Source organism: Myotis yumanensis, unplaced genomic scaffold (genome assembly GCF_028538775.1).
Source record: "Myotis yumanensis isolate MYYU_CA2020_CCGP unplaced genomic scaffold, mMyoYum1.0.hap1 SCAF_8, whole genome shotgun sequence".
NCBI classification, from domain to species: domain Eukaryota; kingdom Metazoa; phylum Chordata; class Mammalia; order Chiroptera; family Vespertilionidae; genus Myotis; species Myotis yumanensis.
In genome coordinates this window covers 78,273,945-78,299,838 of record NW_027223759.1, presented here as the reverse complement: position 1 = coordinate 78,299,838, position 25,894 = coordinate 78,273,945, and the positions used below count along the sequence as shown (strand labels likewise).

At 45.3% G+C, this 25,894-nt stretch overlaps 1 protein-coding gene across 1 annotated transcript in view; it reads right to left on the bottom strand.

Moving 5' to 3' along the window:
- Positions 1–25,894, bottom strand: part of NCKAP5 (NCK associated protein 5) — an 873,870-nt gene that overhangs the window by 798,640 nt on the left and 49,336 nt on the right. The window contains 1 exon segment of the mRNA XM_070423100.1: positions 25,185–25,314. Coding sequence (XP_070279201.1) covers positions 25,185–25,253 — 69 coding nt within the window. The 5' untranslated portion in view covers positions 25,254–25,314.

Sequence of the window (25,894 nt, the reverse complement as noted above, 5' to 3'; positions counted from 1 at the left end):
CCTGCTAATAATTTAGTTGCTGATTCCCCAGATGCCAGAAAGCAGCCACTTGAGTACTTTGAAAAAAATTACCTGTGCTGATAATGCCACTAGGGAGACTGAAGGGAAAGAAAATACTTCCTATTGTACCCAGATGGGGCTACAGGTCTGTGGGAAGGAAAGAACAAATATTCAATTACCATATTTGAAAGGAGAAACTGAAAACATAATCTTGAGCACAGACCTGCAATAGGATGCCTGGTATGCTGGCCATCCAGAACCAGCGATGAGCAGACCAGAAACACACCGACCTTTACTGCGGCTGACATGGAGACTCCGCCGAGCAAAAAGCACACAGATTTTCACATTCAGAACGAGCTGATAACCAGCTGGTCCCTGCCAGGAACAGTTATGACTTAGACTCATTCGAGATTTAAAACATCCAAAGACAAAACAGCTTTAGTTATGGCACCTGCTGCTTCTTGACAGCCTTTCTGACGGGCTGTAGTTACTTGTGCAGAGAAAGACCTCCCAACTGCTGAGTAACAGGATGCTGTCAAAGATGCGGTCCAGAGGCCTGGGCACCGATGGGCAGGAAGGTGGGGGCTCCATTAGTCACACCTAGCAATAAACACACTGACTTACCAGGGCATTCTAAATAGGAAACCGGGGTAGAATTACCAGCTAAAATTGCATTTAAATGAACAAAAGTAAGACATTTCTTTGCTGCTTACTCTCAGCAATTACCTGTGCTGCTTACGATGGATTTACTCTCAGGCAAATCTTATGCCGGCCTCACCTCAGCTGATATCAAGATGTCTCAAGATCTCAATTAAATTAAATAACATACTTGCTTTGTCAGAGCATGTTTATTCAGAAGTTCATTTAAACCAGGAGCATGCACAAACTCCAACAAAATTCGAGGCCACAAAATACTTGTTAACCAGTGTTTCCGTCAAATGTATCTAACAATGTGTTTGGAGATGATATTAGCAAACAAGACCAACTTTTTGACATTGTATAGACAAGCAGAGGTTACTCACTTAGCAAAGTTGCCTTGTTAAATCTTCGTTGAACTCCTGATTGTTTGCAGCAGGAGGAAGCCATGTGGAAGGGGAAATCCTGCTCGCCTGTGAAACACTTAACCTTGAAGGTGACACAGAGGGCATACCTTGATAACTTGTTAATTCTGAGGGAAATAACCTGCTTTATAAAAATCAAATTTTCTGCATGCTCCATGGTCAGTTCTAGTCCAATATCTTCTCCAAAGTCCACTATGAGTCCTCCTGCTCCTGCTCATCTCTCTTTCCTTGACTAGCCCTCTTGATTTTGCATGTAACTTACACATAATCACCACAGTAGGAATGTATCTGAAAATTTAGGGGCAGTGCTAACTAAGCACATAGCAACTACTTTGCGGTTCTTTTGTGGCAATTCAACACAGAAGATGCTTGTGTTTCTAAGGTGCGGGCCCTCCCCAGCCCACTGGCATCAGCATCACCTGGGAATTGTTAGAAATGCAAACCATGGCCCCTCCTGACCTGCTGAATCAGAAACTCTGGGGGCGGGGCCAGGAATCTGCATTTTAGTGAGCAAGCTCTCCATGAGATTTTGAAGTAGCATCAAGTTAGAGAATGACTGGATTAGGTTATAAGACTGCATCTATTTGGAAAAGTGTGACCAGTTTAAGAAGAGGGAAAGATCACGGTTCTTATGATGGATTCAAAGAAGTTAAGTAAATGCAATTTTCTTTGTGAAGAACCACTTCTTACGGAAAATAGGCCTAGTGATATTAGACATCTGAAAAAGAAATGAACACAAGCCAAATGGGGAATGTGTGTCTATCAGAGCAACACAGGCGATATTTCTAATCATTGGGAGAACTGCCCAGCACTGAGCATCAGGACAGCCAGAGCCTCCTGGATTAATGCAGACTCTGTGCTGAATGAGTGTGCAAAGCGGATTCCCATGGAAACCGAGCCCTGTGCAGATGGATAGGGTTACAGAACACAGAACAGAGGTAAGGCAATTGCCAATTTTAAAAGATTAGCATTGAAAATTTGACACAACACATTTATTTTCTAAATACCAGACGTGCCTCGTCTATATTCGAGGATAAAGCACGGTCAAAATTTGATGTAAGAGAAAAAGAAAAAGCTCTAGCACAACACAGTCCATCATCTTTGAGCGCAGGCCAAAATGTGGCAGCGGCTGTTTTCCTAATAAGTGCCTTAATTACAGGGAGGCTGTTTTAAATTGGAATTAAACAGGTTGCTAGGGCTTCCTGCCTGAGAGTTCAGGATGCCAAGTTTCAGGCACTTGTGAGCTATGAATGGGCTGTGTGAGGGGCTCACAAGTGGGGTTTCCCAGCCCAAGCCCCTACCGTGGAGCAGCAGCAGGAAGGTTACCAGGAGATAATAGCGCGTCCACTCTTCTGGGCACTGGTCGCCCCTCTGCGGTTCTCACTCATCGCCTTGTCACATAGGACACTTTTCCTGTATGTGAGCTGTGCCATTCCGAGCACAAGCACAGGGACCCATGTGGGAGTGTGTTCAGATCTCCAAACAGCTGTTTGTTCCCTGGGCCATGTGGGTGTTTCCAAATTTAATACATGACTGTGACCAACAGGTAGGAAGGCAAAACAGAGGCTGAGAGCAGAGCTAGCCAGGCTCAGATGCAGGCTCTGTTGCTGGCAAATTACAGCTGCACTTACATGCAATATCTATCAGATCTAAGACCACTTTGAGCTCTAAAATTCTCCACTTCTCTGATCATATGGCTTCTCACAGGCCTTTGAAATCTCATGCCAGGTTTTAGTCATTTAAGTTTTTGTCAAGGAAAAAAGTCCATAAGCAACATATGCCACAAATTTCAGGTCGCTTTTGTAAACAACATTTGAGAGCTGTGCCTTCCACAGTGAGGTGGTCATTGTCAGAGCTTCACATTCTGGAAGGGAAGGGAAGAGTGACAGATTTTTGGTAAGAAAATCCCTAAGCCAGGCTCTGGGTGGGGGGTTAGTGGGGGCCATGCACACAAGTTCATGGAGTCCTTTCAGGATATTTACATGCAATCAGTAGAACATGTGTGATGGTAGGAATAAAGGAAACAGGTAAGAGGTGGTTAAAAAGAGAAGTAATGAAAAGAAGAAAACAGAAAGAGAAGGAAAAGCCACAAAGACACTCTGAGAGAAGGAAGTGATTTTCTCTCTGTCTTCAATTCAGCCGCTGACCTGAAGGTTTGGAGAAGGTGAAGGAGTTTGTACCCGTTCTCTACGCTGATCAACTCATATCCCAAAGCTGGATTTGAGTACCTCACAGCTTTGATCGTTCATTATCTCGGCTTCCACATATATAAATTGTTTTATGGCTCCAAGAATAACCCAGTCCTTTCTGCAAACTCAGTCATGCCCAGGTCAGTGGCCTCTGATCCAAGCAAGTAGCTGGCTGACAGTATTATTTGAGCTCTAATACAGGCTGCCAACCCAAGATTGCTTTCTTTGTGTGGGGAGGAAGTTATCAGAAATGTTCCAATCACTCGGCTGGGGTGGCCAGGTGTCAAGGACTTTATCTTTGTTTGCAACTTTTGCAGGTTGGCCAAAGTCACATAAGGACTTCTACCAAAGGACTGTGAGCTGCTTTTGGTTTGAGATCCAGTGCCAAATTGGCAAAATGAATAAACCTTGAGTTGGAAAGAAAAGTTTTCTATTATCTGAAGGTGAAATATACACAGTGTACTAGTGTATTATTTGCACGTTAAACGACTATCGCGGTAGGAGGAAACACCCACGTCTTTCTGTCTCCGTCAGCTCCGTGTACTAAACACGCACCAGGTAAATTAAATCTCTTACACACATTTTCCAAAGGTAATGTGATAAAACGCACGCCAGGTGGACACATCTTTCTGCCACCTCATCAGAGAGCACAGAACAAAAACCAGCCCATGATGATGCCAAGGAAAAGTGACAAGAAACCCAAGTGTTACTTTGTAGATTCCTTGATTTTTAGAGGTAAAGAATGGATCCCAACTGGTTTCTGACCTGAATCTATTTTTCAAACAGTTGCTCTGCTCATTCACCAGGAGTTGGAATACTGCAACTATTTGTAAGCTTGGACCTGGTCACCTGGAAATGGCTGATTCTCTCACCTGAAGTCTGCTGAGCCTACGTCATCTTGCCATAAAAAAACAAACTCTTATGAAACAGACACACACTGCTTTGTAAAACTTAGATGTCTGATTTTCTATTTGCAAAGCAATACCAATCGGAGATGATATATTTTTCAAAACAGATGGAGGAAAAATTCTATTCACTGTTAATTCAACTATAATTTAAATCTGAGAAAACTTGAGCTTCAGTTCTTTAAAAATATATTCAGTCCCATAGACAGTCTATTCCAACTCTCCCAAATCAGTGAGGTCTTACCAATTATTCAGCCCCATTGAAGTTCACAAAAGTATGACTTTGACAAGACTTCTTCTTGTCACTTATAGCTCAAGCCTGCTTCCCAGACTGGAGGCAGGGCTCCGCTGACCCGTGTCTTTCTACAGCAGGAGAGTTTTGGGGCAGCTTGAATGGGAGGTCTACAAGCCAGACACAGCAATGACTCATTTCAAACATCAATATGGCAGCTGGAGTGGCCACATCTGAACAAGGCAGCAATGCCCTTGGCTGATGATAAAGCTGACACGGTGGCTTTGGGCAAAGTGGGAAGACCCAGCATATGACTGGGACTACAAACTGGCTTTAAAGACGTCTATCTTGAGACATTTGAAAGGAATCTAAGCAAATAGTTCATTGTCAGAGAGTATAAATTATCTAACATTAAAATTTCCTCAGAATTGAGTCATTCTAGGAGGCTTCTTATGGTAGTGATGCATCTGTCACATAGATTTCTCTCCCCCTGACGTCTCCCTCTCCTCTGCGATTCTACCACTAGACATTCCACCCTGATCACTTATTTAAATGCAGCACAGAGGAGAGCTCTGCTATGCTTTCTCAGTCACTGAGGCTCCATCTCTTTTGCTGGGAGCACATTGATAGCTGGACTATCTTTTCCTTCCCTCTGCTAGACACTAGATACCATAGAATACTTCAGCTCCAAGGAGCACGGCAGATACCTGGGCCTTGTCCACTGATCACAAAGGAAAAGTAAAGATAAAGCTCAGAAGACAAAGGAGAATTTGTCCAGAGTGACTCAGCCAGTTAGTGACAAAGCTGAGACCTGAACTGGGAGCCCACAGCCACACAGAAGTTCACTCCCCAAGTATTTGCTGGGTCCTACTGTGTGCTGGCCACTGTGTTATATTCTGGGGACATGACAACAATGACTACAAAGATATTTTCCCATAGCAGCTTGCCATCAAAGTGAGTTGGCCAGACTAAAAAAAAACAGTAGTTACAATGACTCTGCCTACTTAAGTATAATTATAGAAGCTGAGTCCTTAATTAACCTTTGTTGATTCAATCTAAGGAACTTAGTAATTGAGATATGAAAATTAATTACATAGAGGATTTCTACAAACAAGTACTAGAACTTAGATTCCACAGACAGGTTTTTAACTGAGATTCCAGCCAATTTAATTTTAACTTTACTAATGAAACTTTATTCATCGAGTAAGAATAGATGAGAGCTCAAGCACTTTAATTATATACTAAGGATTCAAGTTATGTTTATTCATTTATTTAGACAACGTATTGGGTGTGTATAAAAGGAATATGGACACAGAAATCTTGATTTGATTAGTTCTGATGTTCAGATCTAACTGGTTACTATTAGCAATAGCTAAGTTATTAACTTTTCTAACAGATCAATTTGTACATTGTTATGGATGATGGTGAATCTTATTCAAGTGTGAACCTTAGTCCATTCAATTTTCTATGAATTCTCTCAGATAATTACTTTCAAGAAATTCCATCATGTGGCACCTTCTCATTTTCCAATCCTCCTGGGAATATCTGAAAGATGTGACGAGAACACTAACTACAAAATCTGATAAGAAAGTGGCCTTAACAGCCAACACTTGGCATGGAGCAGCCCCCAATTTCTGAGGCCCATTCACCGCACATGCGTGTGGTAACTGCAGCATCTACTGCTTTGGTGCCTGGCTTTGGTTTCCCTGATATCTCAGCACTCCACCATGGCTTCCTCTGGTCACCTGCACATACCTTCATCTGGTTCCTATGTGCCTTTTCCCAACACACTGGATTGACCCAGGTTGGGAAACGGGCAGAAAACATAATGCTTGGCTTGCAATCTGCCATTTCGGTGGCCTTGTGCTAACCCTCATCCACACAGACATTACGGGCCATGGGTTCTTTTTCATTCTGGGATGTCCCATAAGTGCTGGGTGATTTCTGAGGGCTGAGAGAACAGCGAAGAAATTCGACCCATTTATTGGGATGCAGGTGTGTGTGTGTGTGTGTGTGTGTATGTGTGTTTTGTTGTTGTACATTGATCATTTTTCTAGTCATTTTCCTTTGGCCAAAGAGTCACTGCCTGTCTCTAGACATTTATTCCAGTTTTAAGATGGACTCGGTCCTCTACCCTCTCTCCTCTTTATGTCCACATTGTACCTGGTATTCACAAGGGCCACCCGGGAACACAGTCCTGAATGCGGCTCTGCAAGCACATGCCTTGAGCCTCTCAGATTTCCATCAGGGTGGCTTCCCACAGAGCTCTGAGGGAGGCACTGCAAAAATTAAAAAAATACTGAATATTAAAAATAGCTGTATTTTTAAAGATCTTATTAGGAGCACAGGGCCTCGAACATAAGGTGCTCAATGATACTTGATTCATCCATGAATGAATACTAAGCTTCTAACTGTGTCTGAAAAATACCGAAGCTCCCTTGTGGAGCTAGGGCCTTGAATGAAGGTAGTGTCATCGGGAATGTTCTGAGAAGCCACTCCGGTGAGTAAGCCTGCTTCCTTCCAACTGAGAGAGGACAGGAGCCCCTTCAGCTCCCAGGTGCCAGCTGTCCATGGTTAATCAAGAGTGTGTGGACCACTCACAATATTCTCTCGAATAAAATTTTGCTTAGTGGTAAAGAGATGCATAGAAGGAACAAAGCCAGCGCCACCAGCAACACTGTTTTCACTTCAACAGACTGACTGCTGTCGTTCATTTTTCTTTCACCTGTTCTTACTTTTATAGAGTGACGGTCACCATTCATTTCTTCCACCCAGCATTCATGCAACATGGCTGAATGCTCCCCTCTACCAGGCACTGGGGTGTCACTGTGAACAAGTCAAAGCCCGTTCTGTAATGATCACAGTTCTCATTGCTACTGGGATATAATTTTTAACTTTCTCAATTTTTTTGTTCTTGTGTCACTTGATCTTTATAAATGTCCAGAAAGAAGTGGAGGCTCAGAAAAGGCTACAGCAGTGATTCCCCACCTTTTTTTTGGCCATGCCCCACCTGAGCATCTCTAAAATCCTGATGCCCTGCCTCCTCCCCATGACATATAATTCTTATTATTCAAAAACTGAACTCCAATTCACGTGGGGGGGGGGGGGGGGAGCCTAAAAGGCCATGTACTTGGTCTAAACAGGCTTCCAAAGAACATGGCATCCATGAAAGAGAAAAGGAAAAGAATGAAAGGACAGTTGAAGTACTGAGGAAGAAATCACTAAAAAGTGTTAAGAAAATAATAATATGATGTGATATGAAAAAATAGAAAATACAGTTTTAAAACATATAATAGAGAACTAAAATGTATAAATATGTCACAATGTATATTTATACACTGTAGGTGTGGCCCCTGAAACCATAGGAAATGCAAAAAATTCACTTTTAATAACTCATTCTCGAATTGCTCCCCTTAAAAATCAAATTGCCCCCCTGTGGGGCGTGTGCCCCACGTTGGGAACCACTGGGCTAGAGGATTGAGGAGGGCACACAGATAGCCAGTGCAGGGCTGGCTCTTAGTGTTTTTATGGCGCTAAGAACTGCACATCATTTCTATTCACCAGTTTCATTTTCCTTCTGAGGAGCCCTGAGCAACATCCTTATCAACAGGGGCAGTAATCTTTAGCTGGATCTCTCGGGGCAAAGGCCTCTGAACACCACATATGTGAATTGCATGGCGATGCTTTCCCATAACCAGTGGTTTTCCTTTCCTAACTTCCCCCTGGGGTCTGGGAATCACATAGGAAAAAGGATGAGCCATCTTCCTGCTCCTAGTACACTAAGACCCATTCTAGTTAATTCCTCATTTAAAACAATATTTTTTCTTACTTCCAGACAATGTTCAATTACCAAAGTAATATAGATCTGATCCTTAATTCAGTGCTGCAAATAGTGTGTGTATAGAAAAACCAAGAAACTGGCTTTTGGTCAAATTTGGTTCTGATTCAGAAACTCAGTACCAACTCTTACCAACTTATGTGACTTAGAGCAAGTCATTTAACCCTTCTGAGCCTCAGTCTCCACATCTCTAAAATGGGAATCATGATGCATGAACCGCAGGTTGTGGGGAGGATTATTTGAATGTTAGCTTCAGGAGAGAAGCACATCCGCTGTCTTGTTCACCACAGAATTCTGTGGAGAATCAAGAACAATAAATATTTTTTAATGAAGGATAATTTAAAATATGTATAATGGATCTATGTAGGGCCTAGCATATCACCAAAGGCTAATAATCGAAATCTAAGTTAATTTCCTCTCTTATACTTTCATCTACTCAGAGGATTGGGACTCATCATATGTATAAAAATAAATGCTTAATGGGCATAGTTTGCAATGAGAGAACTTTTATGGACTCACATGCCAGTCCTTCAGAGATGTGCTGGTGGGGTCTGATGTGAGTCACTCTGGATTACCTGTAGGGCACACCTCTCTCTCTTACAGAGCTCACTGTGGATCCCCCACCCGAGCTGCCAAGGCTGAAGAAAGATTGTGAAGATCCCTCACATGGCAAGTCCTTTGTCATGTGAGGAATCTCTCTGGAAAGAGGGAAAGCAATAACTACAGGGTGCCAGCTGGGAACTAGAATTATCAGGGGATCACCATGTAAGTTATAGCCTTATCTAACCACTGTGCTGTACACTTGAAACTAATATAAAATAATATTGAATGTCAAATATAATTGAAAAATTAGTGAAGAAAGGAAAAAAGACACCTCTAGGGAGGAGCCGAGTCCTGGGAGTCTGGCTGTGACCCTCATCTTCGTCCCTGAGTGAAAACTCCCTCCAGGCCCCTGACAGCGCCCCAGCCCCTCAGTGCTCCTGGGGAAAGCGTTTCAACCCAAAATATCACCGGCGATCTGTTTTCCATCACAGGAAAAAAAGTCAGATGTCGGACATTTAGCTCCATGGGAAACTACTACCACGAATTGAATTTTGAAACTTAATTCAATTTAAAATGCATTAAAGTCTATTTAAAGAACTCTCTGGCAAGTCCTTTGTCATGTGAGGAATCTCTCTGGAAAGAGGGAAAGCAATCCCTGATGCATCTCTTGTATCAATCTGGATTCACAAGTAGGACTTTCTTAAAACAGGGCATGCGGGTGTCAACCTCGGGCCAGCATGCTTCCTGCACTGCCTCAGAGAAGCCCTCCTTACCCTCCCCTGCTCGGAACCCTGGCAGGACCCCTCATCACAGAGCGAAGGAAGGTTCCTGTGCATGGGGGAGGCCACACTGTTATGTGAATAAAGGGCTCCAAGCCGAGTGGAACTAACCGCTGTGAGAAGAGCCACTATAAATGGCCACTGAGGCCATGGCCCTGAAGATGGCATCCTGGGAGTAGCCGCCCCATCGCATGGGAAGGGAAGGCAGAAACCTCGCTGATTAAAGCGCAGAGAGGCAGGCTCCTCTCCACTATGAAATGAGCTGAAGATACATGGCGACGGTGCAGGTGTGGTATTTACCAGTCATGTGATTTTTGGCAAATTGTTTAATTTCTGAGCCTCTGTTTCTTCATCTGTATAATGGGAATATTACAGTACAGTACAGTACTTCCCTGTAAAGCTGTGAAAATTAAGTGAGCTGATATAAGTAAATTTTTTAAGTCCAGCACCAAGGATACAGTAAATACTCTAAAATGTTATTATCAATAGCACTTATTCAAATGGGAACAAAAAAACCCAAACATATGGAGCCCTGGCTAGTGTGGCTCAGTTGGTTGAGCATCATTCAGTACACCTAGAGGTTGCTGGTCCAATTCCAGGTCAGGGCACAAGCCCGGGTTGCAGGCTCGATCTCTAGTAGGGGGTGTGCAGGAGACAGTTAATCAATGTTTCCCTCATTGATGTTTCTCTCTCTCTCCCTCTCCTCTCCCCTCTTCTAAAATCAATGAAAACATATTTTTTAATAAACACACATATGGAATATTTTAAGGTCATCTGATATTTCAATAACACCATCATCATCATTTCACACTAAATGATGACACATTGAGGGGCGTGTATAATTGGCCCCCCTTTCCCATCCCAGAATTCAGTGCTTATACATGTCAGGGCTACTCTATGCTGAACCAGTGGCTGGGTCTTGGTCTCTTCCCTTCCCAGAGGATACCAGCTCTGTAATTCATGCTCTCAAACTCCCTTCTCAACCAAATGACAATGGGATAAGCTTGTCCCATGTCACCAGCCCTTTCAGGTGACATAATACAGCTCACTTAAGCACGTAAGAAAGAACTAATTTTAATTCTAGAAGTTCAGCACCACTTGTGCTAACATCTAAAGTAGCAGCTTACCCAAGCAAAGGATCAGGTCCTCATTAGAAGCAGGCTGAAATATAGAAGGACCTAGTGTTTCTGCTCAGTGTAAGTTACACTGACTCCCAATCATCCATTTTATCTTTTGGCATGCATACATAGGTGCCCAATAAATGTTACCTTTGGTGATAATAAAACAAAAGCCTAACTTTCAAAAGTGAACTATCCAAAAGACCATTGTCTGTATTCTTGGCAACTGCCAGAAAGCCAGTTTTCCCAAGTCAGCAGCCCCTGAGGAGTCTGGCCAGGAGCCAATTCCCAGGGCTGGCGCATTCCTGGGGCCTGGCAAGAGGCCACTGGGACCCTGTTCCCTCTTTCATTCTCTGTATGTAGTGGGAAATCTTTCCCGCGTCCACCCCTTGGAGCCTGTCTTCCCCATCGCAGCAGAGAGGGAGTCACGTGGGAAGTGATCCCCGGCCCCTTCCCCAGATCTCATCTCCCGCTGCTCCAAGCTGGCACCGCTCAAAGCAATCCAAGGCCTAAGCCAAACAAAGGAGGGCTCTGCGGCCCAGTCTCCAGCCTGATTCTATCGGGGCACAGGCCTGGGGCAGGGACCCGGCAAGCCCTGTGCACAGGGCGTCATTGTGCACTTGCTTGGAAGGCTCTGGGCACTTCTGGAAGCTTTGGAATAAAACTGGCTGTTATAAATAGACATTGGCTGGGCTTCAAGAGTGAGCGCAGGAGGCCAACAGTTCCAGAAGAGTGTAACGCCCCACATAAGAACGTCTGGAGCACAGCTCTTTAGTGGGCAACTACTGAGCAACTGGAAGAAGAAAGGAATCTAAAAGTGTGGTCAGACACAACCCAGAGTTAACTAACACCTGGTGAACTTTCTGGCTGATAACATCACGATATGCCTTTCAGTTTTTAAACATCACATAGGAATATATGCAAAGCCACCATTCAACAATATTTCTTCTGAATGTCTCCTGCCATCTGCAGACAAAGAAAGCTGCCATCTGGGCCACCACATCACCGGCTCCACGGGTTTTTAGCGTGGAGGCCGAGACCGCGAGCCAGGCAGTCGCTGTGCGCTCTCACGGAATCCTTTCATGCCTGTCCCACAGCCCTCTGAGTGAGACAGGATCGCCTCCTCACGGAGCGGAGACGAGGAGGGGCAGGGAGGGTACAGTGTCCTGGCCAGGCTCACACAGGCGAGGCAGTGCTGGCAGCTGTGACTGGAACCCCGTTCAGGCTGATTCATCAGCCAGCCCGTTCTTTCCCCTACATCCTCGGAATCCACTTCCCCTGCAGCCTTCCCATGAGCGTGCTGAACACAGTAGGCTCTCAGTACACAGTAGGCCCTCTCCTAGGGCTGCTACTATTGCTGTATTTTTTATAAAGTTTAGCAGGTAGAGCTGTGTCACTGCCATAATAACAGGGTCTTTCCTTTTCATAGAGTCCTACAGTGTCCACACCAACTTCTTGGTCCTTATTTCCCTTCACCCCCATGGCCTGCTCAAGTCCAAAGTCCACATATTTGGAAACCAATGCAGAATCCGTGCACCCTGGACACTCTGGCCACCGACCACATACAGCCCTGCCCGGGGCTTTCTCACCAGGACCCCTGGGAGAAGACCATGTCACTGGCCACAGGGAACTTGTGCTGCGAAGGTGGCACAGAATATTGTTCTGGTCAAACCAAAGTGACACATAGGAATCCATGTCTAACAATATGAAAATACTAAACTAGTCTGACTTAGGATCATGTTTTCTTCTCGTTCTAGAAATGTGGGAAGAGAGGGTGGGTGGGGTGTATATTATACAGAATCAGGGGCTGGACACAGTCTGTGGGCACCTACACGTGCACACCCCACCCTTCTCTATCCTGCTCTGGGTCCCAGGATGCTAGGTGGGCTCCTGTCCCTCTGGCTTCCAGTTGGGTTTGGCAAATGGGAGGTGGCAGCAGGGCCCCGGAGAGTGGGAGGGGAGCACAGCGGGAGTTTTCACAGCCTTATTCCCCATCTCTGGTCAACACTGGTTGACTGCATCCTTCACCTAAGGTGACATTTCCTGCCGAGTGGCTCTCTCCTATCGCCACATGGTTCTGCGGCCACTGTCTCCTCGCCCTTTCACGCACAGCAGTGACAATGGGCCCACTGTTTCAGACTCAGGGTGCTGCACTGTTACCTTGTTGAGTTGCTTACACCTTGCCTTCCCTTTATCAGAGGCCCTTTAGGGAGCTCCTGTCCATCCCTTGCTTGAGCGCACATTGGGAGCCAACACAGTGCCTCTGTGCCTGTTTCCTTCCAGGCCTCCACTGATGCAGGAAGTAGGGAAAAAATATCACTGACGTAGTCTTTGTAGGCAAAACTATGGGAGGTTATGCATGTGCTGCTAAGAGGGCGAGGCATGCTAACCACAATAGACTCGGCTCTCCCTTGCCTTCACTTCATCCTGCTACACCTCACCAGGTAGGAATTAGGTCAGAAGGTTTGCCTCAGGGACCTACCAGCAGAACCCAAAGTTAGCCCGGGAGATCTCCCCCTGCCACCTGGAGGGATTGCACTCAGTGAGGAGGGAGGGACAGCACGAGCCAGGACCATCATATTGGGTTGATGCCTTCAGGGACGTCATGCTCAGTCCATGCCCACCCCTGGTGGATTATGGGCAGCCTTCATGGCCTCCCCGTTTTGAGGGATGCCAGGCCCCAAAAAACAGCCCCCATCACAAAAAGCGCAACAGGTCCTGAGCCTACTTATCTGCTGGCTCTGACAGATGGGTCCCAGAATTTATCAGACCAAATGATTTCATTTCCTCCACATATCTATGAGCATAAGAGCAGGCAACCAATTACTCTGTATTAAGAAACATACCAAGCCGAAGGCAAATGCTGATAACTAAGAAGCAGAAAGGTGCTCAGAGGCAGGAGGCAGGCGGACCTCAGAGGCATCTTTGGAAACGGACAATTATGATCCATCAAGCTCATTAGGGAACCGAGCTTCATGAGCAGGAAACGTCTGGAACTGCCTGGCATGTGAAGGGCCAGGAGGAACCACAGTTTGGTCTTGTAGAGAGCAGCCCTGACAAATGGGATTTCGTGTTAGGAGATCTGCAGAATTAGAACATGAAAGGGACAGAACGGAGGCAGTGCTTCTGGGGTTAAGTGAAGCGTTTTAATGCAATGGCCCCTGGATGTACTCATGAAATATTAATTGACGCTGGGATGAATGTGAGGGCTGTCACATGAATAGAAAACTGGCAGAAAGATCCTAAATACTGTCAGCTGAGCCCAGGCAACAGAAGATGGCAATTCAACAAAAAGTAACGAAAATACTGCCTAATTCACAGCCAGGAACCCTGTGGATGCTTAATAAATATTAATTGATAATGATGAACTACAGTGGCGGCTGGTAAATTAGTGTGAGACAGGCTGCTGAAATACAGCTAATATATATACCACTGGTCTAACACACACTGATGAATGAAGGAGAAGAAAGGAAATCAACATGATTTAGCCGCGTGACGCAAGCTGCCATGCACCAGGAGGTATGGTAAGAACATTAACAGAAGGTGGGGAGGGGTGGCTAGAGGGGACAAGAGGAAAGTTAAGATGATAATTCAGGATTACAGTGGAGCCTGCTTAGGGTCTCAGCAATTCCTCAAGTATAAGCCCAGCACCTTGGAGACATACACTGTTCTTTAAAGACACCGTGGTTTTCTCAATAAAGCTCTGCTTCAGGGAAAACTCAGGGACACCATAGATTAAATCTGGACCAATTTCCTAGAGCGGGGGGGGGGGATCTGAAAGCTCTCCTCCTTGGGGAAGCCCTCCCTGATCCATACAGCCAGAGAGCAACCTCCTTTTTATAAATCCCATCATTCTTGTTTGCACCACTGTACCTGCTGGTATTATAGCACCATGATTTGTGAACATGTCACCACATTTTTTAAAAGCTTTGGAAAGCGGAAATCATGCTTCACATTTCTCAGCACTCACTTAGGTCTTCACTCCTGGCCCTTCATGGGGCTTTGAACCTCATAGGTGCCCAGTTCCTGAGCTGATCAGTTAGGAACTCCAGAAAAAAGAGCAGGCGCCCATCAGTGAGAACACCCAGGTGCCAACTGGATTCCAGAGCAGCTTTCAAGGAATCGATGAAAGCTCTACCTCTTGTTATGGACAAAGCACTAGAAAGGCTGCCATGGGAGGATCTTAGTGCCAGAGGAGGATGCAAGAAACTCAGTTGCCATGGAAACTTGGATGATCTGATGAGTCCTATTGTTGAAAGGTGGTGCGACACCAGGAGAATGCCAAGCAGACCTCTGAGCCCTAAGAAAACACAGAACATGCCAAGCAAATACCTCTGCTCTCTTGTACTTACTTCATCTATAGAAGCAGCATCATTTCATCCTCAATCAATTAACAGCATTTGCAAAAGGCTTGCAAAATGTTTCCAGTTCCTATTTTTTATTTCTGAGACCTCACATGTACACAGAGCTGCACCTGAGGCCAGCGACAGCACTCACTGCAGCCCGTGAGACCTGGGCAAGGGAAGCTGTCTGTGTGCAGGTGCTATGGGCCGGGCTTGCTAGACTAATGGCAGGTAAAGCTACCTGACCATTGGTGGGTCACAGATATCTCTGAGTATCTGCTTCTACCTATGGACTTGATCCCCAGAAAAATACACATATGCATACAAAAAAAAATCTAATACAATATATTTCAGAGAAGTCAAAACCTCTGGAGTCTTTCCATAGATGCATCAAACACCTTGGGACTCAAGAGGATCCAGATATCATGTTAATAATCTCCGATGTAAAAGTCTTTACACACACACTAGAATCATCCTTGGACAAAGCCGAAGAGCAGGGTGTCATCTACCCCTTCCAACCTTCCCAACAAGCCATTGGTGCCTTCTCCAGGTAGTTTCCCCTCACTCCATATCCCGTGCCACCTGCTAGTACGTACTCAGCTCGTGAACTCACTGCTAAGGTCACTCCTCACCTATTCATTTCCCTGAGTGTGTTCTATGTGTCAGACTTTAGGGACACAAAAGTGAGTCTGACACGGCTCATGTCCTCTGGGAGCATACAGTTCAGTTCAGTCGGGATGATATTGCCTCCCAAGGGACATCTGGCAGTGTCTGGAGACAGGTTTTTGGTTGTCACAACTAGGGGAGGGTGATAATGGCATCTAGTAGGTAGAGGCCCGAATGCTGCTAAACATCCCACAATGCACAGGACAGTTCCCTTACAAAAAAAAAATAAGAAGAAGAAAGAAAGAAAGAAATACAGGGTCCAGAATGTCAAGAGTGCCTTGATTGAGAAATCGCTCTAGACAGGTATGACAGTGTGAAGTGCAGTGACAAAGCCCAGAACAGGAAAGGACATTGTAATCAGAACTCAGGGAGCTACGGTTATGATGGCAGGCTGGCTTATTTTCAATGATGAGGAAGGAAGAAAGAAGGGGAGAGAAGCGTCATCGGGGAACGCCATCACCACAATGCAGGCAGACATTCCTTCGGGTGACATCAGAGGAGGGAGCACCAGTTGCAAGTGGTGAGCAAACGGCAATTTGGAGAGAATCTCCTCCTGGGAAATGATGCTGGCTCCATACCCACTTCCGTCGCCAGTGGCCCGGCCAAGACAATGTGCGGCCATCTGGTAAGAACATCACTCAAGTGATGAGCCAAAGTACAGGCTGGGGGAAAATCTAGCCATACTCTGGATGTGCCAGTTCCTCCCTACTCTACTCCCACCCTAGTCAACAATCCCGCCTTGTATAATCAGTCCTCATGTGGGTAAAAATATAAAATTACAGACATTATACATTATGTATCTGCTACTATTATAAACTTGAGTCTCTACAGAAGTTGGTTTCAAGACCTGGTTAATCAGAAAAAGCACAGGACCAGCAATCAGGCCTAGACCAAGTTCCAACATGTCTAATCATTCTTCTTTGTAAAGCCTTCCTCTCCCACCTCCTCTGAAATTACTCTGGGAAATCAGGCCTGGCCTCTCTCATTGGTAGGCAGGGCACAGCCGCTGTGCCGATCCAGCCCTGTTGAGGCTGGGGCTCTCCGAGCCTGGGAAGCACCATGCGAGGAGCTCCCGGTACTGGAATGGGAAGGTTTCTGCCTCCATGCTGCTAACTGCGCATTGGCAGCATGGTATGAAGCCAGACCCGCCTTGAAATCCCAGCTCCATCACTCACCAGTCCTATAGCCTTGAGGAAGTTAATTAACTTGTTAAGCCTCAGATTTCTCATTTGAAAAATAGGAACAGAGTTCCACCTTACTGGGTTGTGGTAAGTATTAAGTGACAATTTCCATCTAAAGCACGGCGCAGAGTGCCTGGCACAGAGCAAATCTCAATAAATTTCAGCTATTACTACTCAGGGAAGGAAGCCTTCCTGGAGAACCTCGATGCCAGATTCTCCGCCTGAACATGATGAGGGGTCTGCTAAAATGGCTTCAGTGTTAGACTGTCAGCCCCACTGCTGACCTCCCGCATGCTCATAGCTTGGACGTGTTCTGTTTCTGCTCCTCTGGCCTGCCCCCCATCAGTCTCTGGCCTCGGTAGCAGGGCCGCTCACATCTCCCAGCACTGTTCTTGTTGGGTTCTGACCTCTCCCTGCTTGTCCAGAGCCCCATTACGACCCTTAGCAACCAGGTACTGTGGGCTGTGCCCACCTGGCCAAGCCTCCCCTGCCTTCTGTCAGCCCACCTGTCCCTCAACGCCATCCATAGTCCCCAGGAACCTGTGCCGCCGGAGGGCAGCTGGATGGGACATTTCTCCGGCATCTTCCTAACCTGCATTGATGGGCTCAGCTAGGCTGGTGGGCAGATTCACGGGGTAAATATGCACTTAGGAATCGGACACTTTTCTAACTCTGCCACTTCCACTTTAAAGGGAGAACAGGAAAGATTCGGCATGTCACTCTGGTAAGGTTACTAGCCCAGGCTGAAGTGGGTCTGCTCTACACTTGCTGCTTTTATTCAAAGGGGCCTTGGCTGGATCCTCAATCACCACCACACCTCCCAGCCCCTGGCCCCAGTGCGGGGTCTCCGTTCCTCGGGTAAACAGGGAGCGGCTGGGCGAGCAGCCCTGCTAGGGGCAGTGATGCGGTGTGGGATAAGCAGCTCCCTCTCGTTCCTGACCCTCCTCCCCTCGAGGCTTCCTTGGGAAATCTCAAACCTGACACCAGAGGACAAAGGCCAGGCTTTGCACAGGGCAGCTTGGCCTTTGTCCAAGAGTCCAGGGCACTGAGTACACCAGACTTTACGTAGTAGTCTTATCAGAGAATTGCGCAGGTGGAACTTCTCCATTGCTAGTGGGAGTGGGGTTCATGAGGTGCTGCTGAAATAAAAATTTCCGGGGGACCCCGGCCAGTGTGACTCAGTTGGTTGGGCATTGTCCCATGCACCAAAGAGTTGCTGGTTTGATTCCTGGTCAGGGCATAGGCCTGATTTTCAGGCTTGATCCTGGTCAGGGTGCATGTAGGAAGCAGCCGATCAATGTTTCTCTCTCTTTTTCTTTCTCTCTTTCTTTCTCAAAAAATCAACAAAAATATATATTTTAAAGACAGACTTTTCAGAGGCCCCCACAGGATGATGGGATGTGGTAGAAAGCTTTATTTGCATGGATTTACATCCTTGGGTTGCAAAATCCAATTTCCCTTAAGCCATTCCTGGAAAAGGTGCAGCTGGGGATCCAGCAGAGCTAAAAGCAAAGCCAGTGTCCAGAGTTCCCATTCCCTGGTGGAGTCCTGTGTGGCATCAGGCTAGTCACAGTCCATCACCCCATTGTGTGTGGGGTCGACATGGCTGTGAGCCATGTGGGCAAACGCAGGCGTGTGAGCGCACACCCCCTGCAACAAGAAAACCAAGAGGCTGAGAGGGAACTCCTTTGCTCAGGAGCTTATGTAGCTCAGATTTCATGCTCTTGCAGTGGCCACATCTATTCTGGCCAATGACCTGCTCCCAGGTGTGACTGACAGGTAAGTATCTTTCCTACGTCACCCAAACTTTACTGTGCATGCATCTATTTGGTCCCCCCTTTGTTCCTCCACTGTTATTTAATTACCAGGTTAATTATAATGATACTATTCCCCCCTGAGATAAAAGAAACCTCTTGTAACCTAACAAAGGAGAAATGGGAAAAGCACTAGAAAGGTCAAGGGCAGCTGGGATTTGATAGCGAGACACCTTACCTAGCTAGCTGTGGTCTGTGCTCCATCAAGCATCCCCATGGTGAGGGCGGTCTAAAGGCAGCACCAGAGAGTGAAGGCTACAACATGCCTGAAGCACTACAAAACTTAGATTTTTTCCCTTCATTTTCATAATCTACTGGCTGCACCGAGCAATACTCACCGTGACCCTATTTTGTGTTTAGAAAAAACTTCAGCAAGTTTTGAGCTTTCTAAACTATTTCCCTTTGCTCAACCTCTTGTGACTTGGGTCCATGCATCTTTGTGTAACAGCCCACACCTGTTCCTCTGCCTGCCTGGGCAGATTGCATGTCCTGAGGGTGGACACAAGCCCTGACTCAGAGTCAGCACTCAGGAAAAGTGCACTATCCAGTTTCCCATTTCCCTCCTGTGGGCGGATCTCGTAGAATCCAGCATGCTGCCCGCTTTGGTAAATAAAGTTTTATTGGAACATATGTCACACCCACTTATTCATGTATTGTCTGTGGCTGCTCTCCTCTACAAGAACAGAGTTGAGTAGCTGTGTCTGCTCATTTGACCTGCAGAGCCTAGAACATTTACTGTCTGGCCTGTTGCAGACTTTGCTGACCCCTGCTTTGATACTGACTCGAGTGATTAGAAAGGCTGAGAAGTCCCCTAATCTGCCTGTGAGCTGCAGGCCCAGGAAAGCTGGTGGTATATTTCCGGTCCAAATGCCAAGGCCTAAGAACTAGGTGTAAGTCCCAGTCCAATTCCAAAGGCCCAAGCACCAGGAGAACCAATGTCTGAGGGCAGGAGATGTGGGAGCTCGTGCAGAGAGCAAACTTGCCCCTCCTCTGCCTGTTTGTTCTATGCAGGTCCTCACAGATGAGATGGCACCCACCCACATAGGTGAGGGCCACCTTTACTCAGTCTATGCTACTCTCCTCTGGAAGCGCCTCCCAGACACCCCCAGACAGAACATTCTGACAGCTACCTGGGCATCTCTTGGCTCAGTCATGTTGACCTATACTAACCATCAAAACTTGATATAAGAAAAACATTTCCCTGGGAAAAAATAATTCGGCAATAAAATGAGTTGTCACCAGGGATACAGGACAATAGCCTTGGGTTGCATCTTCTCTTCTATCCCAAACCTCACCTATCAAATTCTCTCCATTGCTCCAAAGCACAGCTCTAAGGACAGCTCCTCCATGGAGCCTCCTTGCTGCCTCCCACCGTGATCCCGGCTCCTATCCCTGTCAGCAGCACACGGTTTGCCTCCTCCACATTATGCTACTTTTCCTGCTTATTGGGTCAGCTTCCACACCCTGGGGAGTATTTCCTGTTATCAGTCAGGGGAACCCTGCAGGAATGAGATGGCCACTCAATGCATCTAATTGTGGAGAATCAGTAAAGGAATTATTCGATAAAGTGCAGGCAGACCTAAAGCAAACCAACATGAGACGGGCTGGCAGCACCCGGAGTCATTAGTGCTGAGAAGCCTGAGGCGTGTGGGTAGGCAGAAGGGCCAGAACACAGAGGGGGCTGGTGATGGCTGCAGCCAGGGCTGTGCCAGAGAGTCGCCCAACAAATGCTAGGACCACAGGCAGAGAAATCCAGTCACTGTGGCCTAGGACCAGGCAGGCAGAGAGCAGGAAAACAGTGACCTTGACCTCTTTCACCCCCAACCACTGATATCCTGCTAGGTCCTTCCACTGGCCAAACCCAACCAGATGCCACAAACACAGAGATCCTTTGGACAAGATCCCTGTGCTACCTCCTCCAGGGGTGCACAGCCAGGAACAAGGGGTGGGGTGCATCTGGAGGAGAGAGTGGCAACTACCCAGCACATCCCACAGCTACGAAAGCACCTCAATATAAAGCAGACTCTCAAAGATGCGTGCTGATTGGTCTAATTAATGTGGGCTGTGGAAGGCCTAATTACTCTAATGATTTGCGTGTAAACTGTCAAGAGGATGAAGGATGAACTGAGGGGCCTAATTGGGGCCTTTCCTGCTTCTGGAAGTCCATCAACCAGCCCTGCGGTCACAGCTGTGGATCGTGCATGGCCAACGTTTTGTTTTCCTTTCAGTGGGGGAGAAAGGAATGGGGACACCAGGAAAGAATTCATCATCCATAAGAGAAACTGCTACTCCTATCTGTGCTCAAAAGCAAAGTCATTTTTCCCCAAATTAAAAGAGAATGTTTGCCACTGAAATGTGAGCTGGTAAAAAAGATAACGCACTCCCCAGCCTTCTCAGCAGTTATGTTATCACAGCGACACGTGTCAAATAGCCGCATAGGAAGCCTGGGAGTGATGCCTGCGAATAAAAGAGCGCAGTGTGAAATGCTGACTTTTTCTGATCAAAAATCATCCTGGGGTGAGCTGAACAGCTTTGGGTCAAGGAGAGGCCTCAGTTTCTGGGGCGATTTTGTTGTTTTCAGAAAGAAGACTACTCGCAGGGATGTGCAGCTGCTCGCACACTCCCACTGGGCAGGCGCACTTGCAGTCACTTGTCTTGCTCTTGGGTCTTTACCCCCCACATTGAAACATATTTCTCATTTCAGTTTCACTTACCTGTCACTTTCTTCTTAAAAGGGATGATTTATCAAGTAAAAAATCTTCAACATTAAAGAATAGTTCAGCATTACCAGCATACACACACACACACACACACACACACACACACACTCACTCACACCCTCCCCTGCATCATGCTCTGAAAGCAAAATTGTGACTAAGAACCACAAACTCACTTCCCCCACTGAAGGTTTGTTTCAGAATCCGAGCATGAGTCTCTTCACTCTGTGGTTCCGCCAGCCTAAAAATGGTACCTTGCTGCAAGGGAGCTATAATTTCTACTCCACACTTCATGATTTGATTGAAAATAAAGATGTAAAATAAAGAGTGTAATGAAGTTAATAGTACCTTACTCTTGCAGTCCATTATGAGGAATTTTTTTCCTGCAAAAGTGGAAACTGGAAATTACCTCTGGGCCTTCTCACTCTCAAACACACAGGTCAGCATGATATGTGGCGGGGTTTCAAGGCTGAAGGATTTAATGTTTCTCTTTCCTCTGGTCAGTTTTCCAAAAGGACCTCTTCTCTTACTGGGGTATCATACACATAGTGAGAGATAAAGACCTGAAGAAACAGGCAGGAGACCGCCGTTCTACTCCTGGTTGTATCCTAGTTGTAGGACCTCCGGAAAAGCATTGAACTTTGCTGGGTATTAACTACTCCTTCTGCAAAGTGAGGGGACTAGATAAACCATTCCCAATTTAGTCTCTCTCACGTTGATGTTTCTTTCTTTCTCTCTCTCTCTCTCTCTCTTCATCCCTCTCTAAAAATAAAAAAAAATCTTATAAAAATAACATAAAATACACATGCCTTGGGAATTATATGATGTGTTTCACCCCCTTTTTTTCTCTTGTATTTCCCAGCCACCCTTCCCTAGAATCATCCCTGTGTGTTCCTTGCCTAGTTATTTGTATGATGTCAGCATGATCCTAAAGGAGGGTCATGTCTTAGATTCAAGTCCTTTATAGCCCAGTTAATTTTTGTTTTGCTTTGTCTTATTTGGCTTTTTAAAAAATAATCCTCACCTGAGGGTATTTTCCCCATTGATTTCTAGAGAGAGTGTAAGGGAGGAAGAGGGGGAGAGAAAAAATATATAGATGTGAGAGAGATACATCAATCGGTTGCTTCCGGCATGCTCTAGGACCAGGGACCAGGGACCAAGGCTATAACCCAGGCACTTGCCCTTGACTGGGAATCAAACCCTAACCCTTCCGTGTGTGGGTCAAGGTTCAAACCAGTGAGCAACATCGGTCAGGGCTACAGAACAGTCGGTTTTGATCTCAACCCCTCCGACCTCTTCCTGACAGTCACAATAAACTTCATCCAAGGGACTTTCAGTGGGTCTCATGCTCAAAGAACCAAGTCGAAAAGAATATTCTTGCTGTCATTGTCCCAGCAGCAGTATCTCATATGAGGAAGGAACACAACACTAAAACAGAGGGGAAAATTACAGTCTCCCAGCCTAATAGTATAACACTGAACAGCACGCAAGCACCCCATACACTGGCCCATGTAGTCACAGATGACCACATCCTTTTTCAGGATTTTCCCATAGACATGTACAGATGTAACACTTCATCTGCCTCTAGGAAATAAGAAAGGTATTTCACTAGTGTAAAAACTCTCCCAAGCATCATTTAGGGAGATTGAACAGGATTAAGTTTCTTAGGTGGTCCAAGCAACAAGTTCTCATTTTCACAGTGTTCTTTTATGCTGTAAGTCAAAGCACAGATTCATAGTCCCCACAAGACTTGGGGTAGCGCCATATGCCAACGGGAACACAAGCTTAGTTTGGGGCTTCCCGCTAGCACCGGTAATGTGACAGGCTCTGATTTATGCTCACAGTCCAACCTATCACCGAGCAAAATATAAATGTGGCCAAAGATTTCATTTAGACTATTTCCTCTTTCTCTGATGTTCAGGGACCCAATCCTTCCTGCTAATCCACTCCTCCTTCCCTACTTGCCCCAACCCAGCCCTGCATTCCAGCTTTCTATATTCTGTCCCCTCTCGTTTACCAATTCCCTCCATAAAACTCTGCTCATCTGATGACACCTGGGAATGATCCAAGATCTTTATTAGTAAGTGCTACTGTGAGTTACTGAAAGACAATAGCTTAGCATGCTTGCTTTGATAGGGTCCTTGCATATTCTCTGGGATCTATGGAAGAATTTGGGCTTTAGGGACTAATCAACAAGGATGATAGTTTTGTGTTAAGAGAATCTTTCCTGTGCTGCTCATATCACACTATATGAGCATCTCTGTCTCTGCCTGGGCAGAAGACAGACCCCAATGGCAGCCTGATATGAAAGAAGTGTTTTCTTTGTCAAAGGAGAGGCTGAGAAATGAACTTTTTATGCTAATTCCCCATAAGTTGCAAAAGGAATAGATATAAACACACACACACACACACACACACACACACACACAATTTTCACTATATTCTACCTAGAGACAGAAGACATTAGAGATGAGGAGAGGACATAACCGTTGGGAGCTGAACTTAAAATACTATTAAAGTTTTTATAGCCTCTGAAGGTCTGCTGCTATCTCTGTTTGCAGCCCTCAGGGATACAGAAGTTGCATCAAATAACAAAAGAAGAAGTAGACCCAAAAGTTCCTCAATCCCCAGACACTCATGTCTGTGAACAGTTTGTGATATGAAACCTCAGCAGTTACAGGGTAAACAGCTAATTTGTACAATGACAGAGTAAGATCTACAGCAGCAGAGTTGGAGAAGTGCAACTGATAAATCAATTCAACCAGTATTTTATGGGACACATACTCTGATCCAAAGTCCAGCCCAGCTGCTGGAAGTATACAATCAATAAAGCACATCCCTATACAACAAGCAAATGAAGGAACCAAGCTAGCTCCTATCTCAGTACACGAGCAAAAGGGGAAGGAGTGACTTGCTAGCTGTGATTTCTTGCCCTGTTCATATGCATTATAGAATAGAAGAGGTGACCCACACATTTTAGCTCAAAGACTAAAGAGTGGCCAGCCTTCAGAAATCAGGGACTTAGTCTATTTCCTTGAACTAATCCAGTGATGGCGAACCTTTTGAGCTCGGCGTGTCAGCATTTTGAAAAACCCTAACTTAACTCTGGTGCCGTGTCACATATAGAATTTTTTTTATATTTGCAACCATAGTAAAACAAAATGTATATTTTTGATATTTATTTTATATATTTAAATGCCATTTAACAAAGAAAAATCAACCAAAAAAATGAGTTCGCGTGTCATAGGTTCACCACCACTGAACTAACCAGATTCTCATACACAAAAGCAAACACAACCATATGGTTAGGAATGATGCTCATCAGCATTAAAACATTTAGAAGAAAGTTTGTGGACAATTAAACTCATTTACATACCTAAGAAGTTCTCAGAGTTTCTTCGCTCTTCAATATTGGAGCTCTATTGAATTCTTGTTCAACTTATCCCCAAAGTTAAGATAAATGGGTGATGGAACGACTATATATAGGCTCAGCATTTGGCATCAGCTGTACAGTAGTGTTTTTGTATAGGTTAAAGTCTACTTCGGCTGGAATTAATGTAATTATATATAATGTTGACAGATTATGACATTTGCCTATTAAGACACTATACAAACATTCCAATAATTTACAGGCTTTTGACTCCGTAAAAAATAAATGAAACAAAATCCCAGGGGATATTGCTAATGGGGTAACTGAAATAGAGGTTTCAAAAGCACAGGGTTCAGGAAATAACAGTCAAAGAATAATGCATTTTCAGCCAAAACATATAGAGTGGTAAATGAATATTTAGTACTTACCACAAGACTGCTGTCTAGAGACAGCCTTTTTCCAAAGTCCCTTTTCTCAAGCTGTCTCTTTCCCTCCATGGGTGAAGTTATTTATTTTCCTTTGTGATTTATAAGAATTCCCCCTCTGTTTCCAGGGTCACTGCAAAAAGTGAACATGTTTTTCACTATCCAAGTGAACAGTGTTTAAACCCTTGTTTTTAACTTTCTAACCAGGAACAAGTACTGGAGCCAAAAATATCCAGACCCAAATAATAAGTATAGAACTGGGCTCTCTCAACGTCAAAGATCTCTCCGGTTGCAAATGTCAGAGTCATCTTTATGGAGGCCCCTGTGTTTTTATAGGTTTTGCTCATGGTGTTGGGGAATGGGTTTGCAGGTCGAATCAGCAGACTGTGGAAAAAAGCAAACAGTCCATTTCATGCCACACTTGCTCCACACCCGCCCTCTCTCTATCAGCCAGCACCATTCTGTTTCTGCGCACGTAGATGCTGTCTGCAAATTCCATGAGATCAAACTGGCAAAACCACGCTCCATAACTAAGAGTTATTGAGCCCAAAACCCAATGATGGAAAACTGACATATGAACATTCTTGTCAATATTAAAAATATTTAATTTAAACATATTTGAGGAACATTATAAGATACATGTCCTTTGGGACAAGTTGATTCAGAAAGCATGGTAGATGACATCATTATTATCAATGAGTATTTATTTGAAC